This window comes from Mesitornis unicolor, unplaced genomic scaffold (genome assembly GCF_000695765.1).
Source record: "Mesitornis unicolor isolate BGI_N332 unplaced genomic scaffold, ASM69576v1 scaffold29699, whole genome shotgun sequence".
NCBI classification, from domain to species: domain Eukaryota; kingdom Metazoa; phylum Chordata; class Aves; order Mesitornithiformes; family Mesitornithidae; genus Mesitornis; species Mesitornis unicolor.
This window is the reverse complement of record NW_010208403.1, coordinates 12,264-33,088: the sequence shown is the minus strand read 5'-3', so window position 1 is coordinate 33,088 and position 20,825 is coordinate 12,264. Positions and strand designations below refer to the sequence as shown.

General features: G+C 49.8%; 1 protein-coding gene across 1 annotated transcript in view; it reads left to right on the top strand.

Moving 5' to 3' along the window:
* Nucleotides 1-19,472, top strand: part of LOC104546971 (plexin-A2-like) — a gene marked incomplete at its 3' end in the record, with an annotated part of 43,925 nt that extends 24,453 nt beyond the window's left edge. Inside the window, exon 3 of the mRNA XM_010192502.1 lies at nucleotides 19,338-19,472. Coding sequence (XP_010190804.1) covers nucleotides 19,338-19,472 — 135 coding nt within the window. The remainder of the gene's footprint in view (nucleotides 1-19,337) is intronic.
* Between the last annotated feature and the right edge of the window lie 1,353 nt (nucleotides 19,473-20,825).

Below are 20,825 nucleotides of genomic sequence, written 5' to 3'. Positions count from 1 at the left end.
GCCCCTCCAAACAACTAAACCGCTTTGATTTCTCCAATGCAGGAGTGTGCTGTGCTCTGGGCTAATGACACTTTTCTCACCTTCCCTTGTCCCTGCTCCCCAAGCCCTCCACTATCAATGTGCCTCTGCAGAAGGGGGCATGTTTTCCCCTGCTGAAGAAGTAGTTGAAGAAGTTGCAGAGATGTAAATAATTAAGGGTTGTTGTGCGCACAGGGAGCATCCTCCCCAGTGTCCTGTGGGGGTGGGTTAGTGCCAGCTAATTGACAGGCAATTGTTGTGATCGATGTCCTCAACGCAGGGATGCGCATGGTGAAGTGACAAAGCTGCTGTCCCTGGGTCAAGACGAGTCCGCAGACAAAGGCTGTGTGTTGTTGTCTACAATGGAACCACGAAGCTGAAGATGGTCCTGTGTAGGCGTTAAGAGATTTTGGGTGATGCTGTGCAAGGAGGGGGTGGTCTCTGCTCCTCTCCCCACACAGCAGTGGGCTGTCTCCTGGCTCAGCTCCTGGCTTTCCCTGTTGCTATGTAGCTTAAAAACTTGGGAGGCACTTGCAGATTTTTGAGGTTGGCAGTGCTTTGGATAGCGAAAGCAAAATGGAGGCTGTGTCACCTGGCAGCGGAAGAAGCATTTTTCTGCATGAAAACCACCCAGGCTGTGCTGGATCCGGGCTGTCAGCAAGTCCTGCTCCCCTGACTGTGCTGCTGCCGCCTCGGCACTGCCTCCCCTATCACTCCTCTAACACGGGCACACGGATCACGAGCCCCTGAGCAGGAGATGGAGCCGAAACCACGCAATAAACACAGCGTCTGCCTTCCCTGCCACATGCAGGAGATGGAGCCTATGGATGCAGTCCGGATCAATCGTGAAGGCTTTGCCCCTTCCCGATGTAAAACATCCAGAGCAAATGGAGAGTGACAGGAAAGGGGTCACTGGTCTGGGTCACCACTGAGGTGGTGGAGGAGATAATCAGACCCTTTTCCTTCCAGTTCAGCGGCTGCCAAAAACGCCAGAGCGCCTTACGAGAGTGCAGGACCCAGTGGAGTGGAAGCACTCAGCCCTCGCTGGCAATGGGGGACCCTGATGTCCTCATCCCTGGGCGCCCCTGCAGACTGATGGTGGTCAGGGTCTGCACATTGCAGTCTGTGATGTGCATGTTGTCCCACAGTGCCGGGAAGGTGGTGGCCATACTTCACTGGCAAAGTTTTCCTCATCAGATGCTTTTCTAAAGGGTTTTCCAGTCACTTGTGGGCTTGGGGCAGGTTGCAGCCCAGCAGCCAGCTTGTACTAGTGTTGCTCTTAATAAAACTAAATAGTGTGTGTGCTCCATATGGGCCTGAGCGAAACAGGGCGACGGTGTTATTTAAGAAAAGGCTGCATTAAATCAGACACTGCTAACACTGCTATAAGGGCTTTTTCTCTCTAGCAAGTCTCGCAAGGAACATATTGATAGTTTGCTGCTGTTTTGTTCAAACCTTCCTTCCCAAATATGGCTTTGCTTGCGATAGCATCGTCAAAAAGGCTCCCTGCAGGGGATATTTTGACAGAAAGTGTGATAAAATATAATACAGCAGATACCGTCCCATTTGCGATTTATGAGGAATTTTGTAACCTAGGGGGATTAATTCTATATCATGTTATGGCACATAGTATAGATTCTCTCTTCTTGCTGTTCCTTTGCATGCATAATGAGCAAACCTTCCCATGAATCTGCTGCTATCAGAGAAATTTGGTGGCTGGGTTTGAGCTAATCAGGTTCCCGTCTCCCGTACCTCCTCCATTTGTCCCCAGATGATCTCAGGGAGCTGCTGTTTCCCCAACTTTCTCAAAAGCACAAAATAAAGCGCTTTCTGTGAAAGTTGCATTTGCTTTTGACAACTCCATGGCTCTTTGCAACTGGGAAGCTCCCAGTCTCCCCAGTTCTGCTTGCACCAGTTCAACCCCAGATCTCTGCTGCTTTGCCCTTCGCAGCCCTGCGAAGCAGATGCGAGTGGTGGCGGTGAATGCAGGATGCTCATTTCGGGAGCTTTGGATATGTGGAGTTTGGAGGCACCCAGGTAATTTAGCAGTGAAAATCAATGGCACTTGTGTGTTTTTGGAAATCCATCTTTGCTCCTTTAGCACACGTGCGAACAATCAACAACTTGAGACGGGAGATTTGTTCCTTGCTGTCTCTTTCTGTCAGCTTTTCTTTGCCTTCTGTCGCCCTCGTGCACAATCTCCAAGCCCTCCTCGTTTGCATGATTGTCTCGATTTGCATTTCCAGCAGATCCGTTGACATTTGTCTGGACTCTGGGTGAAACACTCCTTGAAATTAGCCTGCGCGTTGAGTTTGTTCTGGGAAGATAAGGAGGGAAGTGGCAGGGGGGCCGGGAGGGGAATTACGCATGTGAATCTGCGCTGTGAAATTAGCACCCCCAGTCAGACTCCGGGCCAGCAATATTTCTCTGGGATTTGTTTTGGAAGCAGATTTTTTTACCATGGGCAATAGACTCGTCTCCCTCACTCCACTGGCTTTCAATCCCAGCCCAAGCCTGTCTGAGGAAGCCAAAGGATAAATTGTCTGCTAGCTTACTCTAAAGTTGCTCTGTAGTTCTGGCAATGTGATACTGAAGTGGAATTTTAATTTCATGCTGTGTAAGAAGAGTGCATGCAACAGTAGCAGCCGTATGGATTTTCATCTGAATAGACGTACAGTATTCATAACAGGGTAGCAGTGTTGTCCCGCAGGTTTTCATTCTTCTTGTTTCTTTGCTGTTTTCACATTTCCTTTGCTGTCCACCCATTCTCGCACTTGCTGAAATGGAAAGTATGTCCTTGCCAGATGGACGCACAAAGTGCTGAGCCTGTTTCTCGGTTATATTGCAATTGGCTTCAGAGACCTTTTGTTGCTTTAATTTCTGTGCAATCCAAGTGCGAGTCTGTTTTGCTCAAGAGGGAACATTTTTTAGCCTTGTGCCTCTCTTGCTCAGCTTTGTGGGTATCTAAGCAAGAGCACTTTTCAGACAGTGGAGGCCATTAATGCCGCTCTGTCTCAAGGGCGCTCTAAAATAATGCAGGTTGAACGGCTCGCGTGGTGGGGAGGGCAGGTCGCTGCACGGCAAAGGATCTGCACGTATGGGGCAGGGCTGAGTCTGGTTGATGCATTTCAGTCGCTTTTGATTTTGAGTGCTGGGGACCTCTTTAGTTTTCACTCTAGAGTCGTCTCTGCAACAAAGAATTTGGTTTGTAAAATTGGCTGTGGTGCATTTTTCTTGGAGGGTGGGGGGGGTGGGGTTTTTTCATTTTATTTCCGAATTTTTATTATTTTTTTTTCACTAGGGAAAAAGCCTGAAGTGTTTTTTCTTGAGGTTGCTGGTCTAATACGTTCTGCACAGCTATAAAATTTGCTTTAAATAAACTTCCCCTAATAACATCTGTGAGGTGCGTTGCTTTGCCGGTTTCCATGCTAAACCGGTCATTAATGCATCTGCACATCCCTGCATGTCCGTCAAACCCAATCAGTTTTGCCAGTTAGGACAGGTGAATAAATGTGCTTGTCTGCAGACACTGCTTTTGCTGATATCCCTGCATGGCAGGAAAAGGCACGAATTGGGGAAATCCTTTTCCCACCTGCATGTGTGCAACAGGAGACAAATGGAGAAACACGAGGGGCTCGTGTAAGCCTGGACTGCAAGGTTAGCAAAGGAGCGTGGAGGAAGAGTTTTCAGTGATGCCAATGATCCCCACTCCCATCCTTATCCTCTCCTTGGCAGAGGCTGAGCTGGAGCCCCGCAGCGCCCAGGCTGGCTCCTGTCTCCTGCCCAGCTGGTGCGGGAGATGGAGGAACCTGGCAGTGGCACCAGATGGACTTGGCTTTGCCATCATTTGCCATCCTGAGGGGATGTCAGGGCACGTCCTCCGCTCCAGTCTCACCGCATCTCTTTCTCTGGTCCCCTACATGAGATGGGAGATGTCTCCGCAGGTGAGGGGAGGTGGTGGCTTTGAGGCACCCCGGGGACGGATCTATCCCAGCAGAAATGGTACAGGCTTGAGGCATTTGGATTTAATGGCTTCCTTCATGGCTCTGGATTGATGCAGCTGGGAAACACATTAAAGAGTTCAGTGGCAAAGCAGACACATAATTAATAAAATACAGATTTTCATTTTAAATTGGTGCCCGAAGTAGCTCACTACTGGAGGCAGAGCTGTCTGCTGCATTAAAGGGACGAGCCTGCCCCTGTCCCCTGCACAGTTTGGTGCGGGTGTTCCTTCAGACTGGGGTCTGAGGCCGCCCAGCGAGGGGGGACAGCCCAGTAGAGCCACGGTGGAGTGGGGGGCACCGCCAAATCTCAGCTCTAAAGAGCGAGTGCCCACTGGAGCCAGGGCAAAACCCCCACAGCCTGTCAGATCAGCCTTTTCTCACCAAAATAAGTTAAAAGTAGTTTGAAGGCAGTGAATTCAGCATCGGGTTAAGCCCAATAACCCTGAGGAGGGAGAGGATGGTGGGAGCTGGCACCGCTTCTCCATAAGCCTGGCTTGGAGAGGCTCTGGAGAAGCCGTTTGAAGTGCAGGTTAAGAGGGAAGCTAAAGAGACCAAGGAGATATCCCTTTAGCACTTGTAGAGGCTTTGGGATCCTCTTGTAAATCAAAGTGTGCAGGTGTGGGAGTGCAGTGCCACAAAGCAGCGTTAATGAGGCTGCAGAACATCATCCTGCCCAGTTCCTCCACGATGGCAAAGCAAAGCTGAGTTTCATCTGTCAGGCTCTAATGACGGTGGAGGTTCTGCAGAGGAAAAAGGGGACAGTCTGGGGAAAAGGGCCTTCTGGGCTGGCTCCTTCCCAGAGATAACAGGAGCGTACGAAGCTGCTCATGTTGCTTGCTGCTAATTGGGGTTGGCTGTAGCTGATTTAGAAAGTGATGGCCTTAGGGAGCTGAGATTGTTGTTTGTGTTTGTCTGGGATTAAATACAGATGGAATTAGAGGGAATAAAAAGCTTGATTCAAGAAGGAAGCTTTGATGGAAATAAAGTCGTGCTGGTAAGGAGAGAGCGGGTAGATGCTGCGGTCGCCTGGTCTGGGTTTCGGTGCCATTCCTGTAGAAGCGCTTGGGGAAACAATAAAAGGGTAGAGACAGAAATAGAAAGCAAAAAGATAAGCAAACTCTGATGAAAGAAGTCATATTAATAATGGAAACTGGAGGTTTTGAAGGTGCTTTAGAATAAATTTTCAAGGCATAAAACCTCTGGGGAGCAGACTCTTGGTGGTTGGCTCAGCCGTTTGGGTAAGTCACAAATCGCAGGGCTTCAGAGGCAGAGAACAGAACTCGGCTCCCAGCCAGGTTTCCTGCTCTACTCCTGTGGAAACACGAACTGCAGGGACAGTGAAATACCCGGAGTGCTGAAATGGCTGGGCCACAGGACTCCAGCACCAGCAAAATTCGAGTCCCTGGGTTTAGGTCACTGAAAGATTTCTTTGTGGCTGAGTGCCAACCATGGCATAACTCATAAATCATGACACTGAGAAAATACAAGACCTGAAATCTTTAGCAGATGACATTATGCAGATGCATGGATATGGAGAGGGGACTGTGTTAATTCCGGTGCAATAGGAAGAGAAAGGCAAGAAGTAGCTCAGCTCCTCTGACAATAAACAGCGCGAGAGCTGCAGAGGCTGCTGCAGTTGCCAGTGCTCAGGCTCTAGGAAAAGCTCTCCTGAAGACAGCTTCCCAGATCACTTCTGTCTCTTGGGTTTTCTGGCTCTGTTTATAGCTCTTGCTCTAAAAGCTTTGGAAATGTTTCTTAGTGAGAGCAATTCAAATAACTTCCCTTGTTAGAAACTGCAGCTTCTGGGGGTGGGAAGGTGGAAGCCTCATGACCCAGTATTGTCCTTCAGGCCGCTTAAAAGCTGGCTGTGGGTGAAGCTGAGCAGCTCCCCTTCCTTCCAACACCTCTTTCTGCCTCTATCACCACCCCTGACACTTCTCACCGACCAGCTGCAGATCTCCTGCCAGTGCTCATCAGCATGAATGCAGAGACTCCTGAAACTCCTAGGTCTATCTGGAGACATTTCCACTGTCCTCTGGCAAAACAGGAGCTGAAAAACATCATAGTGAGCTGGAAATTGGCTTTGATGTAGCTTTACTGCCCATGAGCCAGTAGCAGAAGATGCTGGGGTGACTGTTGCATACACCCAGTTGGTGCCTCCATCCCAGCTCCCTGCCAGGTTGACCTAGGACTGTGTTCCCAGTTGCACATTGCTGGGTGTGCAGTGGGGAAAGTGAGGGGAAAAAAGCAGCCAGCCCCTAACGAGCTGCCTACAGCTTCTCTCATCAGCAGCGGCTCACCACAGACCCTTATGGTGCCTTGCTTTGGAAAGGCATGGCCAATGGAGAGAAAAATTTGTGTTGGATCTAAGGCAAAGAGAGCACAGACCAGTCAACACAAATGCATGTGCTGCTGGCATTGGATACTGGGGGATTTGGCAGGAGTAATTCCCCAAAAGCTGACTAAAAGCTGGAATCATTACTGTGAGAAAGAAAAAAGAAATACACTCAGATCGCTGCGACCACTGACAACCCCAGCATGCAAACGTGCACTGCCATCTGGACCACATCCTCATCCGTGCATTCAATTTGGTGCAGAAAGCGTGGTCCAAAGGGGAAAGGGTGAGCATTGGGCAGGGTTGGGCAGCTGCAAGTGTGGCTTGAGAGGGAAATGTGCTATTTCTAGCGTTGCCTTTTGAAACGTGGTCACAGGTGCCTGTGAGACCGGGGCTCGCTGGCTGGGGTCCTCTGGGAGGCGTTGGAGCAGGAGGTCGTTTGCTTGGCTTGGAGCACTGTTCCTGTGCAATGGGAATGATGGCAGAGCCCCAAACTGTGCCATATCACTGCTGCTCGCTTAAATCCATATTGATGTGTTGCCATCCAACCAGGAGGCTCTGTTTGCCATCAATAGTTCATCCACGGCGCCTTCCATGGAAAATAATGGGTGTTTGAATTGGGGGAGAAGGGGAATTGGCTTACCACTGCAATGCAAGCAAGCATCTGGGCTTGCTCTCCTTAGGGGGTTCTCTTTAAAAGGAGCTTTGAGTTGATAAATTTTCTCTCATTTTTGTGTAAAGAAATCTCCCTGGCTTTGATACAAAGGAGCAGCTTGCTCTGCTCGCTGCTGGTTTGTTTACAGAGCATCGGTGTGATGGGGAGTGGAGCGGGGAGCAGCGCTGGGGGGACCACAGCCTGGAGCCCAAACATGGACAGAGCCAGGCATGGCCCCCCCGCCTTTCCTCAGCCTGTGGCCTCTGTCAGAATAAAGAGTTATAGCTGAAAAAAACCCCAAACCCAACATATATGGTTGGCTTTTGCCTGCCACAGCATATAAACAACGTTTCGGTGAGAATTCAGCCTGCAAAGCTGGAGCTGTGAAATGGTTTTCAGCTTTCCCCTTATAGAAGCAGGCTGGTTGTGTTGCAGTCTCCCAGGCACAGAAATTTGGCCTCCGTAGCAACGTTAACCAAAACCAGCAGAACAGAGACTCCTGCCTTTCTCCAAAAACAACCAACCCAAACCACAAAGCCTTTTAACAAAGCCTGGGGTGAGGATTAAAATCCTCCTTAGAGAGACCCCAAGAAATGCCTCCTGGAATAATATTGGTCTCAAATACTGTCTTTCAGGAGACTGTCTGCTCTTAAGTCTGAAGATGAAAGACGTAACTGGTTGAGAACCAGAGTAGTTTGTAGTTTCTATCACAGGTGGTTTTAGAAAGACGACAGAAATATTTGATAGCAGCCTAAATAGTTCAGATCTTTTCCTTTTTCCTGGGGGAGGATTAGATGGTTAAATGAAGGTATCTTCTAGCCGTGCCTGCTTGGTTTCACTGCCTCCCTGTTGGCACGTACCTTCTCTATCCCTCGCCCATCTGCTTCCACTTCTCAAATTTCTAACATTTTACTCTTAAAATTTTGCCTTCGTGTGTTTGAATGGAAAAGAAAAATATCACTGTAAATCCTAAAGGCTCAGTAGCTGGGATGAATTTTGACCTACACCATGAAACTCCTTGTTACCTTGCCTATCGCTTCCAGCTCTGGTGGGTTGTGGTTGTGGTGCTGAGCATCACAAGAAGACAATTTCTTCATCACGGTCTTAATTGTGACTATCAGATCAGTGAGGGGTGGTGTAGTCTTAGTAAATAGGTGGTAATCACTTCAGGATGCAGACGGGGTAGGGGGGACCACTCCAAAATCGGCAGTGCTGTGGGTCTGGGGGAGCTGGTTGGTTTGTTTCGTGACCAGCCCTTTGGGGATATAACTGGAGCTTGGTGGAACATCAGGTTTGGGGTTTTCAGTCATGAAACCGCTTAGGAGTGTTTAGGGATGCAATCCTGTAAGGACAGCAGAGGGGGAGTTGTTTCAGTGTTAAATTACCGCGCCACACACACAGTATTTGCCTAACCAGCTAGACCTGAATTGCTGTTCAAACAGTGCTTTTCTGCCTGACGTTGGCAATCAGGGAGCTAATTACACTGGATTAGGGTTTTTCTCTTAATTACATGAAAAATTTAGCGCGGCTGATGTTCATGAGGCTGCAGGGGATTAAGGCGGAAGCCATGTGTTTATCTACAGGTCAATTACGGAAGCGAAGGCAGTAATGTGGTGGAGCTTTGTCTCTCCCATCCATGGACCCCAGCCTGAACTGATCTTGTGATGTTGATTTTGGGCCACGGGCACGATAAGGGATTAGCTGCGCTGGCTGGTGTGCGGATAAAGGCAGGGGCTGGAGGAAGAGCTGCCTGGTACTTGCAGTTGCTGTTTCACAGCTCCAGGGCAGATCTGCTCCACTGTGTGTAGGGGGAAGAACAAGCAAAACCTTTTGGCATGAAAGCCATTGCAGGCTGGTGGGGTCCTGCTGGATGAAGGCTCTGCAGAGCGATGGGCCGCTCGTCCACACCAACACACTGCTTCTCCAGCCCTTTAGTCATGGCTGGTCTTTCCCTCTCCAATTAGACAGAATCATAAAATCATTTGCATGGAAAAGACCTTTAAGGTCAAGTCCAACCATAATCTGTCACTACTAAACCATGTCTCCACGCACCTCATCTCCCCATCTTTTAAATCCCTCCAGAGTTGGTGACTCCACCACTGCCCTGAGCAGCCCCTTCCAGTGCCTGATAACCCTTTTAGTGAAGAAATTTTTCCTCGTATCCAATCTAAACCTTCCTGATGCAACTTGAAGCCCTTGATGGTGTCCTTTGTCTGGATCACCCCATATTGTGTTATTTTGGCTGCTCTTGTGTTTGCGTGCCAGTGGCATCGGTGGCCTCTGAGGAAGAGCTGTGGCATCAGCTGAATTGGTCCTCAAGATGCCACCAAGGACACTGTGTGTAGCAAGTGACATGGCCCTGGGCACATCTGTCCACCCCTTTTGTGACTTTTTTCACTGTGAATTAGTTGAAAAGTGAAGTCCTGAGCTCCTTCAGGTTCCCCCTCCTTCTTCAGCTGGATTTGAACACTAAGTCTGAATTTGGACATTTGGGGACAGGACAGTTGATCCATTCATCCTCCCTATCCTGCTGCACACAGGATGTTTTATACTGTCCCATGTGGGTGCCCAGGAGCTGCACCGATGCTCCCAAGACTGGGATGGATGGGGCTGAATGCGCGTGCTGAGCCCTGCAATCTCTGCTGTCCTCAAGGCAGCACTCGGCAGCATTACATGTGTTGTATATACAGATTATTTGGAGCCAGTTCATCTGGTTATCTCCTGATTAATTCTGAGATGCTGGAAAGGGCATATGCCAAAGGCTTAGTGAGGTATAGTGCAGAGATGAAAGAGATTTTCTTTATTTTCAGTCCATGATTTGGCCCAGAATAGCATTTGGGAAGCAGCTCACAGAGGCAAAAGTGGTCTTCCTCGGCATGTGCCACACATGCGGGGAACATGAGCTACTCCAGCCCTCCGTCTGCTGATGGACAGCAGATCTGAGCGTGAATGAGTGGATAGGAAAGCATAAGGAGAGATTTGGCTCCTGTGGATTTGGACTTGTCTGAATCCGATCAGGAACCTCCAACGCTTCCCATACAGGGCGCTGTATGAGCAAATGTCCTTGAGCTCAGTGTGTGCCTTGGATCTTCATCTCACCTCGCCTGATGAAACCACACTGGGTCCAGCCCCCGTACACGCAGTGATAAGCAGGACCCAATGCAGAGCGTGTACTCCCAGTTGGTAATTTAACACTGATGAGCCGGAGGTGTGCAGGGCAGGGGAGCCGGGAGCTGCCCTCTGGAGCTGTGGGGCCGTGCCAGTTTGGCTGTGGCTCTGCCTGTCCTTAGGTGACCTTGCTCGTGATGCTGTTGCTTTACTAAAACTCAGCCTGTGCACAAACTGTGTGAGCAGCCACCGGCTGGCCAGAGCTTTTGATTCCTTGGTGCTTTGGCTCATTCCTTAATGAGAAAATTCCCATTCCCAAAATCCACATCTCTGCCCACTTGCTGGGCAGCGGCAGCGGCCGGAGCCGAGAGGCGAGCGGTGTCACCTGCAGATGGCAGGGACCTGGGATGGAGCAGCAGGGGATGTGGGAGAGCCTCATTTCCTGGGATTCTGGCTAAGCTGCATGCTTGGTAATTTTCTCATATGCTCTGCCCCAGCAAGGTTAGATCTGATCAGTAACGCGTGACTGGTTCTGCCTGCACAGGGGAAACCAAAAATATGCACAGCCTCCACATTCACCTGAGCGCTCCTGTCCAACCTGAAGCGTTGCAAAACTACCAGACAGGATTTCTGTGCAAGTTTGTAAAAGCAAAAGAGAACAAAATTTAAATTCTTCTATTTCCTTCTGGGTTTTGGCCTTTAGTGGCTGGCAGCTTGGCTGCGGTGCAGCGTTCCCGGGAGGTGTCGGGCAGGAAGTCCAAGCCATTTGAAACATATTACTTACATGATGTTTTTGCAAAGGAAAGAGAATAACATTTCCTGAGGAACTTTCTAGTTCCCACCTGATCAGCTGGGAACCGTGGCTTGGGAGAAACAGGGTTTTCATGTGACAATTTTTGACAGTCGTTTAGTTTTTGCCTCCTTGGGGAGAATCGCAGCTCACTGCCGCTCGTTTAGCGCAGGCTCCACATTAGACAATCTTGTCTAAGTGCCTTTTTATTCCATTTTACATGGCTGCTCAAGGTCAGCAAACCAAACTGAGCAAGACCAATCCCTTCAGCTGTGAAATGCGGCGCTGCCGGACAGCGATCGCAGGGTCCATTTGACACCGGCTGCCGGGGATTATTCAGCTGGGAGGGCACAGGTGAGGTGTGGATAGAGAACACAGATACGGAGCTATTTTGGAGACTTTGGTGAAGAGCTCTAAGTCATATGTGACAAGCAATTCTGAGCAGATACCCGGTGCTTCTGTTGCCTTAGGTAATAGCAGCTCTGTGCTGCTTGTAAGGGTTTCTGTCAGTCACAAAAGGCTTAGAGAGGCTTGGCACCATGTCCCATTTTCCTTCACTGTTGCTCACTATCCCCAAAATGCTGCTCACAGCCTCCTCCAACACTAATTGTGACCCAGATGAGGATGCCTGTCCTCTGTCCTTGCTCATGGTTCCCTTTGGGTGCCTGCTAATGCTGGATTTTGGGCAAAGAGGAGGAAAAGCAGGAGTAGGACCCAGGTGTTTAACCCAGCTGGACATCCCTGCTAAAGACTGCTAATGCCATGTGTAGAAGAGGATGCTTTAGGAAGAAAACCAACCCTCTGCCTGTTCCTGGAGCCATCCTTCTCTTCGCTCGCCTGTGGTTTCATTTACTTCCCTGCTGCAAGGGAAGGAGTGGGATCAGAGCCGCACAAAGCGAGAGAGGCAGGGGTAGGTCAAGGGAAGAATGGCAGGGGCTGCAGGAGCACATTGGCGTGCGGTGCCAGGCGATGCAGCAACTCCCACCTCGTTCCCTGCTCTTGGAGACCAACGCTTCGTCTCTTTGATGGTTTCCTCGCTCGGTGCCAAAATGTAAAGCCTGCGAGCAGCAAAGTGCTGCTACCTTAATGATTCCCATTTCCCAGAGAAGCGCTGAGCTGTCTCTTTGAAAATAATTTGGGAATGTAAAGGGAGAGGGTGCTTATTGCTGAAGGTGTAAGGGTGCTTATTGCCGAACAAAAGAATGGGGGAGTCATTGCACATTGTGGCTCTTTATTAGGGGACAGATTAGAAGTGAACAGGTTTTGCACGGTGCAGCAAACATGCCCCGAGCTGTCCTCCTTCCCACAGTCGATTCACAGGATGCTCTGAGTGTTTCCGCCTTTAATGGGCTGTGCTTTGATGCTGTGAGTGGTGCGAGGCTGATAGGCCTGAACCCCCAGCAATTGGGTCTTTGCAACAAGTGCTCGGAAAAAGGGAGCGCTGCTCCTGTGCCGTGTTCCCTGCCTGGCAGCTGATCCCCAGAGCCTTCCCAGGTCATAGTCTCTACCTCCTGCTTTTGAACTAGGCCCTCTTCTACCCGCTTTCCTGAACAGGAGAGAAGGCAATCTTTCGGGCACTTTGTTCATTCATTTTTGTTTTTTCATCTCAGTGCTGCTCTGGGCTAAGCTGGGTCTGGTCTGGGCCATGCAATGTTGGGCTTTGCACTGATTCCCTGGGGTGCTGAGCTCTCCCGAGTGGGCAGGGATGGGGCAGAGCTCCCCTCGGATGGGAGTCGCCCAGTGCTGGGTGATGTAAAGCACCATCCAAAGCACTGCGACCCAGCCAGCCTGCCCAAACCCGATTCTAATGAATCCATCCCCGGAAGAATACTTAATTAATTAGCAGCTCATTTGCATGAGATGGCATGTTATTAAAGTTTTGCTGCAAGTAAGGCTGTGACAAGGTGTGAGCTGACAGCTTTTCAAATAAAAAGTCTTTTAAACGAATGATCTTCTGAACTGGCAGCTTTGTTCCGAACGAGCCTCTCATGCAGTAATAAATTAAAGACATGGGGGCTGCTGATTAGTCTCTGCGTGGTGCCTCTGTACCATCCTCCCTGTTTTATCTTGGAGGATCAGCTCTCCAGAAGGGCAGAGGAAGGAAATGAAGGCTTAGGAGAGGGAACAGCTTCGGTGGCCATTTCTCTTGCGGTTTTGTGCTGTACCTACAGCCACCTTGTCCCACCAGGGTAAGCAAAAACCTCGCTCATAGGAACAATTCTCAGTGCTGGGGATGCGGGCAATGAGGGTTAGTTTGGGTGGGTTGGTTTGTTTGCTGGGTTGGTGTTTTTGTGCTCAGCAGCGTATGTGGGTGTCCATCGCAGCCTGTGAATCCCCACTCCCTGGGGGTTTCTCTGCTCTTCCGCAGTTATCCCAGCCATTCCCTGACTCCTCTTCCCCTGCCAGGTGGCACCATCCCAGGTTGTGGCTTTGAACACTTCACTAATATTTCCCGAGCAGGAGAGATGGGAGACACATGTGGGTGTGAAAGACACGTACACAGAGACATTTCTGACATGAATATTGAATTTGCAGAAACGTCAGATCTATAAATAATATGGGTCATGAAGCCAGGTCAGAATAAACTCAGGCTCAATCCCCTGCACTGTGTGTGATCCTGGAAACAAGGGATCATCTGGGCAGAGGGTACCAGCAATTTTAATTCATTGGGTGAGGGGAGATCTGAGTGAGACAGGGATAGAGGAGGGTCTGTCTCCTCGCACCTGAAGCTTCCCTTAACTACAGGGAGGGGATGGAGGAGGAAAATGTCTCCAAAAAGGGAGATTAGGACTCAGCAAACGTGAGCAGAGAAGCGGTCTTGGCTTTGCGCTGCCTTGAAGCTTTGTCTGTGTTGTGCCCAGCAGTGGGAGGGAGACGCTGGGATGCAAGGCTGGGTTTGCTGGGACGAGGCTTTCATGTCTCAAGTTCAAAAGGAACAGAGGGTTTGAACCCCAAGGCTTTGCAGAGCAGCATTGCCTGTGCAGCCCTCGCTAAGGGGAACCGAAGTACCAGAGTCTTAACCCACCGCTCATCATCATGTCTTGAAATGGAGTCTTCAAGCAGTGTCCAGGGGCAGCATAAGGTGAGGTGCTGAGATGGTCCCACCAGTTCATCCCCTTCCATGGGGCAGGGGCCAGACCTGTGCCCATTGCTCAGATGCTGCAGCTGATCCCCTCCAGGCCCCTCTCTGGCCCTCTGTAAAAGGAAGATCTGTGTCCGTGGAGGTTTAAGGGATGGGCACGGTGCTGGTAGGCAATGCTCGAGGAAAACCCTCTCAGTGGCAATGCAGCTCTGACGCCTGGAGGGCTCGCTGCAAAGAGCTCTTTTCCAAACTGATTTTTCTCCCCAGCTGATCCTGTTGAGTTTTGTAAGGGCAACCTCAGTGGGGATTAGTGGGTGTATTTAATGTTTAGCCAGACAGAGTAATTCTGGAAAGGATGGATTTTCTCCTCCCTCGGAGACCAGATCATTTGCTCCAAGCCACTCAGCCTGACAGCATCGTGTCTTTCTGGAGTGAACCCATCTATCCGGGCTATCTTTGGGGTAAAAGCTAAGGTTATGCCCACCATGACAGACCCATTTTGTTCTGATTTGGGAGAAATGCATAAAGAAAATGTGACAGGAGAGAAAGAGACTGAGATATGAGGGAGCCTCCAGGTAATGAAGTTAATTGGATATGCTGATTTGAATTGAATGTGCATGTAAGGGTTGTCATTAACTTCCTCACGGACATATCTGTGATTTAAAGGAAAGATACTTAATGGGATTACTATTTCACTTTAATTTCAAGGGGGAGACTTCCCACGCGGAGAGCAGTGAGCTAAATCCCGCTCCCAGTGTCACTGCCTGCAGAAGGTATGTGCAGGGCAGGGCTGGCTTTCTCCTCCCATGGGTTGGGATGTGGTTTGGCATGCTCTCCAGAGGCTCAGGCAGGGCCCTATGTATCTGCAGCAGCAGATTCAGATCCCAAATCTGCTACAGAGCAGCTGTAGCATCCTTGGCAAACTGCATAGTTTATTACGGACCTCCAAAGCCTCAACCTGGCTCCCCCAGCACCAAGCCTTGGCTGATGTTAGCAACGCTCTGAGGGGGCTGAGGGGTGCTTTACTCCCAGAAGAATTTCATACAGGGTCTGAAGGGGCTCTTGGAAATGTCTTGTATAGAGATGTGCAATTTCTATTTTGGAGATTGCTGTGGTTTTTTTCCTCTCTTCTTTCTTTTCTTTACATGGATAACCCTGTGTAATGGCACTGAGAAAGGGTGCTCATGAGGGAGACAGCAAAAGTGGCAGGTCATCGTGTGCGTCTCACCACCTTTTTAGCCTGATGTGAATGTAGAATAGCCCAGTTTAATTTAATTGGATTAACAAAATAAAATCTTTTCTGCAAAGACTATTTGGCAGAAAATCTGGGTTGATGTTTATTTATCCTGTCCTGTCTTTGGAGTTCTTTGCACTGCTGAGTCTTTTGCTTGTGGAAACTTCCTTTAGTACCAGGTCTAGGTAGGAAAGACTCTGCAGAACCATGGACAGAAAGAGGGAGGGAAAGCCATTTTAAACCATACCGTGCTCCACCCTGATTCAGAAACCTGCTGCCAGGAACAGTCTTTCTGCTAAATTTCCAGCACTGAAGCAAGAAATCGATCCTAGAGCTTTATGGGACGCCTTAATGGGAAATGCCCAAGAGCTGAGATGTGCAGATGTAAATGGCAAAAAAGTGGCAATTCTGCAAAGGTGCACCTTGGCGGTGAGGGCTGCTCCTCCTTGTCTTTGGTTTCTATTTCAGGCGGTGGATGCAGCAACGCTCCAGTGCGCATTCCCGGAGCTGATACAGCTCTACTCGAAACGTCCATTTTACACAAACGCGATGGTATTTGATAGTATTCACCCTGAGGGGCTAGAAATCCTAGCATGAAAGGAGCAGTCTGAAGGCTTCAGACTTGATGGGGCTTTTCACTTTGTCACCGTTGCATACAATGATGAACAAATTCAGCTCCTCCTGACCAAGGGCATAATTCCAGAAGCCCATCACATGGCTCCATGGGCCATTTTCACGTGGAGGGATGCAGTGAGATGCTTTGGAACCATCAGACACCTGAGCAAATAGGAAGAAGCTGCAGTTCTTGAGGAGTTAATGGGTGGCCTTGTATCGAGGACCTGGATGGGGAATCAGTTCTTCATGCATGGGCTTATTCAGCTGTTTTTTCTGGCACCAGACATTTCATAATGAGTCAGCCTCACTGAAACACTCGTAATGAAAACAGACAGGTAATTTAATCATGGAAAGTTCCTAGGAAGAGATTCGGTGTCTTCCGATGGGAGCCTGCTGGGGAGAACTGGAGGGGAATCCAGATGTGTCTTAGCTCTGGTGCAGGCTGGGCAAGATACCCAACAGCAACTCCAGTGTGATAGATATGTTGGAGCTTCCCGTCGTGTTAGATCCTTGAGCGGCTCGTATGCTTATCGCCACAGGTGCTACACTGCAACATATACATGACACACGGTGGTGTTTTGCTAATCTCTCAAGATAATGCAGAGCTTATGCCTGCAGTCTGTGTTGTGGGGGTATTACGCACATAAATCTGCGCTGTGCCTTTGAAAGGCTGCAGCTCCCTGGATGAGCTGTGTTCTGCTCCATCCTGGGCAGCGTTTTGCTGGCCTGGTGTCCTCTGAGCCAGGGATGATGTTGGGATTTGCAGATTATGGTGTTAGGTGCTTTTCAAGCTGTATGTGTAAACATACATCAGAAGTAATCTAGGAAAGCGCTGTATTTATCCAAAAATACTTCTTCAGTTCATGTCCAAGCGTGCAGACCTGGAACCTCTCCTCCTGGTCTCTGCTGTCCCAGGTGGCTGAACATGTCCCTGGTCCTGAATACCTCTGGTTTCCATTGCACCCATATGCTGCTCCCCACACCCACTGTCTCCCTGCTTCTCTGTGCTGGAAGGGCACCCCCAAGTTACGCAGAGGAATTTTCTGCCTCCAAACGTCAGCAAGAAGCTTCCTGCTGTGGAGATGATCCCTTTCTTCTTCTGCATCTGCAGGAATAATCATTTTTCTCATCTGACATCATCATTTGTTGTCATGGAAACCGAACCCTCAGGAAAAGATGCAGTGGAGCATCCTGGTGCCAGTGGGGGCATCTCGGGTGTTGTGCTGGTGGATGTGGGGTGCTGGGGGGTACAGACCCCACCACAGCAGGGCCAGCTCTGTGACAGGCTCAGTGGGAAATCCCAGGCAGCACCCAGCGCCCTGTGCAGGGCTCCCAAAACTGCCATGTCAGGCACAGCTCCAAGCTTTTGTCCAGGCTGGAGGAGCCATCGCGTTTGTGATGCTGTTTCCAGCCCAGAGCCGCAATTCCCAGTTGGAATTGGCCAGCACAAGGCTTGTCCAGTGGTATCTCTCTTTATTAGCCCTGTCTGACCTCATTACTAGAAAGGAGCTCAATTTAACGAGCTGCCAGTGCCCCCAGGGAACTCTGAAAAACAGTTGTTTTTCACAAAGGCTGCTGATCCTTCATGTCCGGTGTTTCCATTGCTGCTTGGCCATTAATCAGGTGCTTGCATGGGAGCAGCTGTGTGCCCCTGACAGCGGTGTCCCTGCTGTTTATTTTTCAGGTGATTTTGGCAGCCTTGTCCCTCTGTCCATGGTGCAGGAGATGGTGGTGGTACCTGCTGGGCACCAGAGGCTTGGGTTTGCAGCACCCAGCAAGGCACTGGTCTCATACTGATCTCAATCTGCCTCTTGTTCTCAATATTTCATAAAGGCAAGGAAGTAATCTGATTCACACAGGTGTAACTGTAGCAGGATTTTACCTTTTTTGGGGATTTTTCCATTCTGAAAATTGAAGGCTTTTGAGCCAGGCTGGGGCTGCCCATGCAATCCCTGCACATGGCTCTGGGTGTAAAACCAGAGCACCAGAAGTGCTCTTTTATATCACTCTAAACTCAGAAGATAAGGAGAAAAGGGAGAAATCAAAAAAATAAATGTGTTTGTGTGCCCAGCATGTCTTCACATGGCAGGAGGTACCAGAGCTCTTTCCAAGGAGAGGGTTTATCTGGAGGAGGGTGCAGGGGAGCGTCTCTCCTCTATGAGAGCGAAGATATCCTTGTATTTCCAGCTGGGGTGGCACATTTCTCCGATAAATCTTAAGATGCTTAACAACCTGCTCTCTTCCCTCCTGGGGACATGAACCAGAAAAAACAGCCATCCCTCTCTGCTGCTCCATCTCTTCCCCTTCTGAAGGCTCAGCCTTGTCCAAAGCCTCTTCTCGTGCCTCATCCTCCACTCCGCAGCCAAGCGGGGGGTAATCGAGCAGCAAAACGGGATGCAGCAAAACATCTCGCCATGAGGCTGCAGCAGATGGCATCTTTGTGATAAGAGGTTTTTTCCGGGGACAGGCAGTCCCCCGTGCATCCCTCTCTGTGCACGTGGTGTGGGCCCCCCCGGTGCATCCCTGGCCCCCGTCTATCGGCATTGCTGTCGCTCCAAGCTGCGGGGCCGGCAGGGCTCACTGAGCCCTTGGCTCGCCTGACTGCTCCTGTCTCCCCGCCTGATGGTTGCCAGTGTTTTCCACGCCATAGACACCATGTTGCAATCAAATGGCTATTCAAATATGCAAATCCTGGTAGGAAAGACAATGTAAATTGTTTGTTTATCCTCCTCCCTTCCCCTTGCACAGCCCCCAGGGCCATAAATTATTAACTTTTGGAAGGGATGGCATATCCTCAACAGCAGCCGCTGCTGGCAGGGATGGGATTTGTCACAGCCCAGGCAGGTTTTCCCGTGTTTGGGTGGGGTGGATGGTGACGGAGCCTGTCAAACCCAGCAGCCATATGGCCACCACGCCCCAGCGGCACGGGCTGCGCTGCTCGCCTTGCTGCATCCTGCAGCATTGAAAGTGATGGGATGGCAGCAGCGTCTCCAGGTTTTTAGGCAGAGGTGGTGGTGTAGGAGGCTTCTGTCACAGCAAGAGGTGATGGAGATTGTCCAAGTCTCCTTCTTCATGTGTCTGGAGGAGAAGAAAAAAGTATCTGCTGTATCTTGGCCTTGCTGTGCTGCCCATGGAGTCTTGTGGTCTCCTTTCAGGTGTATTTTAGAGAAAATCTAGAAAGTTTATGATCTTTGTTACTCCTGAATGCCCGTGGTCAGTCGCAGCACACTGGTAACCTGTGTGCTCCCCTTGTGACTGCAAAACTTTCTTGTTATTTCTCATGGATTGAAGAAATCACATCAATTGCAGCGGAGAAGGACCCTTTGCTTTAACACCCGTGCGTTGCTTGCCAGCTCTTTGCTCTGTCTCCAGGTTGCCAGCTGAGATTTTGATTTAGATTCCTTTTCCTGCCTTATCCTTCTCTCCTCAACCCCAAAATAAAAATCTGAATTTGGCTGCTATAAAATCACCTGTAATCTGCTTGCACTTCTTCCAGATCCGAGCAGATGGCCCTCCCCATGGTGGCATTCAGTACGAAATGGTGACCGTGTTCAAAGACGGGAGCCCAGTCCTGCGAGACATGGCCTTCTCCATCGACCAGAAGTACCTGTATGTCATGTCGGAGCGGCAGGTGAGGTGTCTGATGCTGTGTCTCCAGCTTCCTTCCATAAGGGGTGTGTTTTTGGAGTGCACGGAGCTGCGGTTGTGTGCTTAGCCCCAGGGTGCTGGGGTGGGTACGAGACGATGGAGCTCAGTTTTGTCTGCCTCTGCCCAGAGAGCCTTGATAACCAGATCCTGAGCCACAGACATTAGGGATTCAAAGCTTTCTACAGAGCTTTATCTTTCATGGTGGCTTTATTTCTTTATTTACTGGTATATTTTAAGTGGTTTTGAGTGAGTGATGCTGCTGCACAGAGGTGGGACCATGCAGGGGGTGGGTGGGTGGGTTAAGACATTTTGTCTTAGTTTTTGGCCAGTGCTGGTATGCAGTGACCAATGTCTTTAGCAGCTTTGAGTTAGGTGCAGCAGTTGGGCTAGTGAAAACCAGGGCAGCTGACCCAAAGTGGCCAACAGGATTATTCCATACCATAAATGTCACACTCACTATAGATTGGAGAGTTTGCTGGGGACAGGCTCTTTCCTTGATGGTTGTTATCCTTAGAGGGTGTCACCCTTTTTGCTCCCAAGGCCTACTTCCCTGCTTGTTGCCACCACTTTATCAGCCGAGTATAACTTTGTGTACTTCATATTAACATTGCTATTAATACTGAGTTTTATTATTTTATTAAGTCTGTTTCTATTTCAACCCATGGGTCTCCTTTCCTTTTCTCAATTCCCATCCCCACAAGGAGTCCTCAGATGGCAGAACAACCATCTGAACAAGGACAGTGGGTCTCAGAGGTGAGAGCACGGGTATGTCCCTGGGACTCACCATTTACTGTCCACACAGCCCTTCCTCTGGGCCTGTTTCTGAGCAGAATCAACTTCTGCTCTGCAGAAAGGGACCAAGCTGTAGAAAGCAAAACCGAGATGATTACGATGGGAATTTATGGCCCATGGTCTGCAGGAGTCTGCTGCGTAGGGGAGCCAGCACAATGTAAATAATCTGGGACCTTCTGTTCTTCTCCGAGACAAGAAAACACACCAAGGCCTCGCCGCTCAGCCAGACTCCAGGGTCTGCTGGCTCTGCTGAGCATTTTATTGGCCATTACTCACAACTGTGTAATTCAGACTGATAGAGCTGGGTGCCTTGTGGGTGATGAAGACAGAAGGGTTGCATCTGAAGATGTCTGGATGCTATTAATTGTTCTGTCCAAGTTAATGCCCTGTTCACTAATGGCTTTCCATGGCTGCTGGTGAGCAAATACCCATTCTCCCTCCCACCTGCTTCAAGGTGCTGTGGAGAGGTATGGGTGTGAAGGGCTCCAAAATCTGCTGGTGGAGGGAGCAAGCGGCTATTGTGGCTGCTCACCTTGCACTCGGA